This window comes from Ipomoea triloba, chromosome 4 (assembly GCF_003576645.1).
Source record: "Ipomoea triloba cultivar NCNSP0323 chromosome 4, ASM357664v1".
NCBI classification, from domain to species: domain Eukaryota; kingdom Viridiplantae; phylum Streptophyta; class Magnoliopsida; order Solanales; family Convolvulaceae; genus Ipomoea; species Ipomoea triloba.
This window is the reverse complement of record NC_044919.1, coordinates 30,946,763-30,947,500: the sequence shown is the minus strand read 5'-3', so window position 1 is coordinate 30,947,500 and position 738 is coordinate 30,946,763. Positions and strand designations below refer to the sequence as shown.

Here is a 738-nt window from a genome sequence, read left to right as displayed (position 1 = left end):
TTACAATTGCTTAGTGGTTAGATAGGTTGCAACGGCATTCATGATTTCAACAAAAGTCTGAGTACTAACAAATGAAGCATTGGCAGCTGATTCCTCCTTCACTTCATACTCAATTGTAGTTTTAGTGATGCAAGTGATTTCATCTTTCTCTATAATTTCAAACCGAACCCGAAACAGAGTGAACCCTAGATTCAGGTATCCGCCTTCAATCACCTCCGCTTCTTTCACTCGCTTCTCTTCGTCAACAACGGTGAATTTCTCCTTCGAATACGTAAACACCGGCGTGCTCGCCGGAAAACTCAGCTTCAGAATTGTTCCGACGCCACCGTCACCTTCGACTACCTCAAACTTCTCAACCAAGTCAGGACGCATCTCCACGACAAGTTTCGCCAGTTGCAGAGTAGAATACACCTTCCATGCCTCGGCCGCCGGCGCCTTTACTTCCATCTCGTCGGAAACTGCTCCGAACTCCATTTTCGATCTTCGAGGAAGAGGCAAAGCGGAAATTTCACCGATTGAGATTCAATACAACTCAAAAATGTAAACTGATATAGGTAGAAATAGCAGATACAGACACAGACGGCATCTGCCAGCGGCCGAGAAGAATATATTTTCAATGATTCCAAGTACCAATGAGTCACTAAAAACAATAAATGTTCCATCGTAACAAACAATATTATTTAACGTTTAGCAATGGGCTGATTGGTATCATATGATCGATCATCCTCGCTTCTCGAT

At 43.2% G+C, this 738-nt stretch overlaps 1 protein-coding gene across 1 annotated transcript; it reads right to left on the bottom strand.

The window, feature by feature from the left end:
- LOC116016155 (S-norcoclaurine synthase 1-like) lies at window positions 1-474 on the bottom strand. The gene has a single exon (XM_031256318.1). It carries the CDS (start codon window positions 472-474, stop codon window positions 1-3), a length of 474 nt encoding a protein of 157 aa, XP_031112178.1.
- Window positions 475-738: the final 264 nt, after the last annotated feature.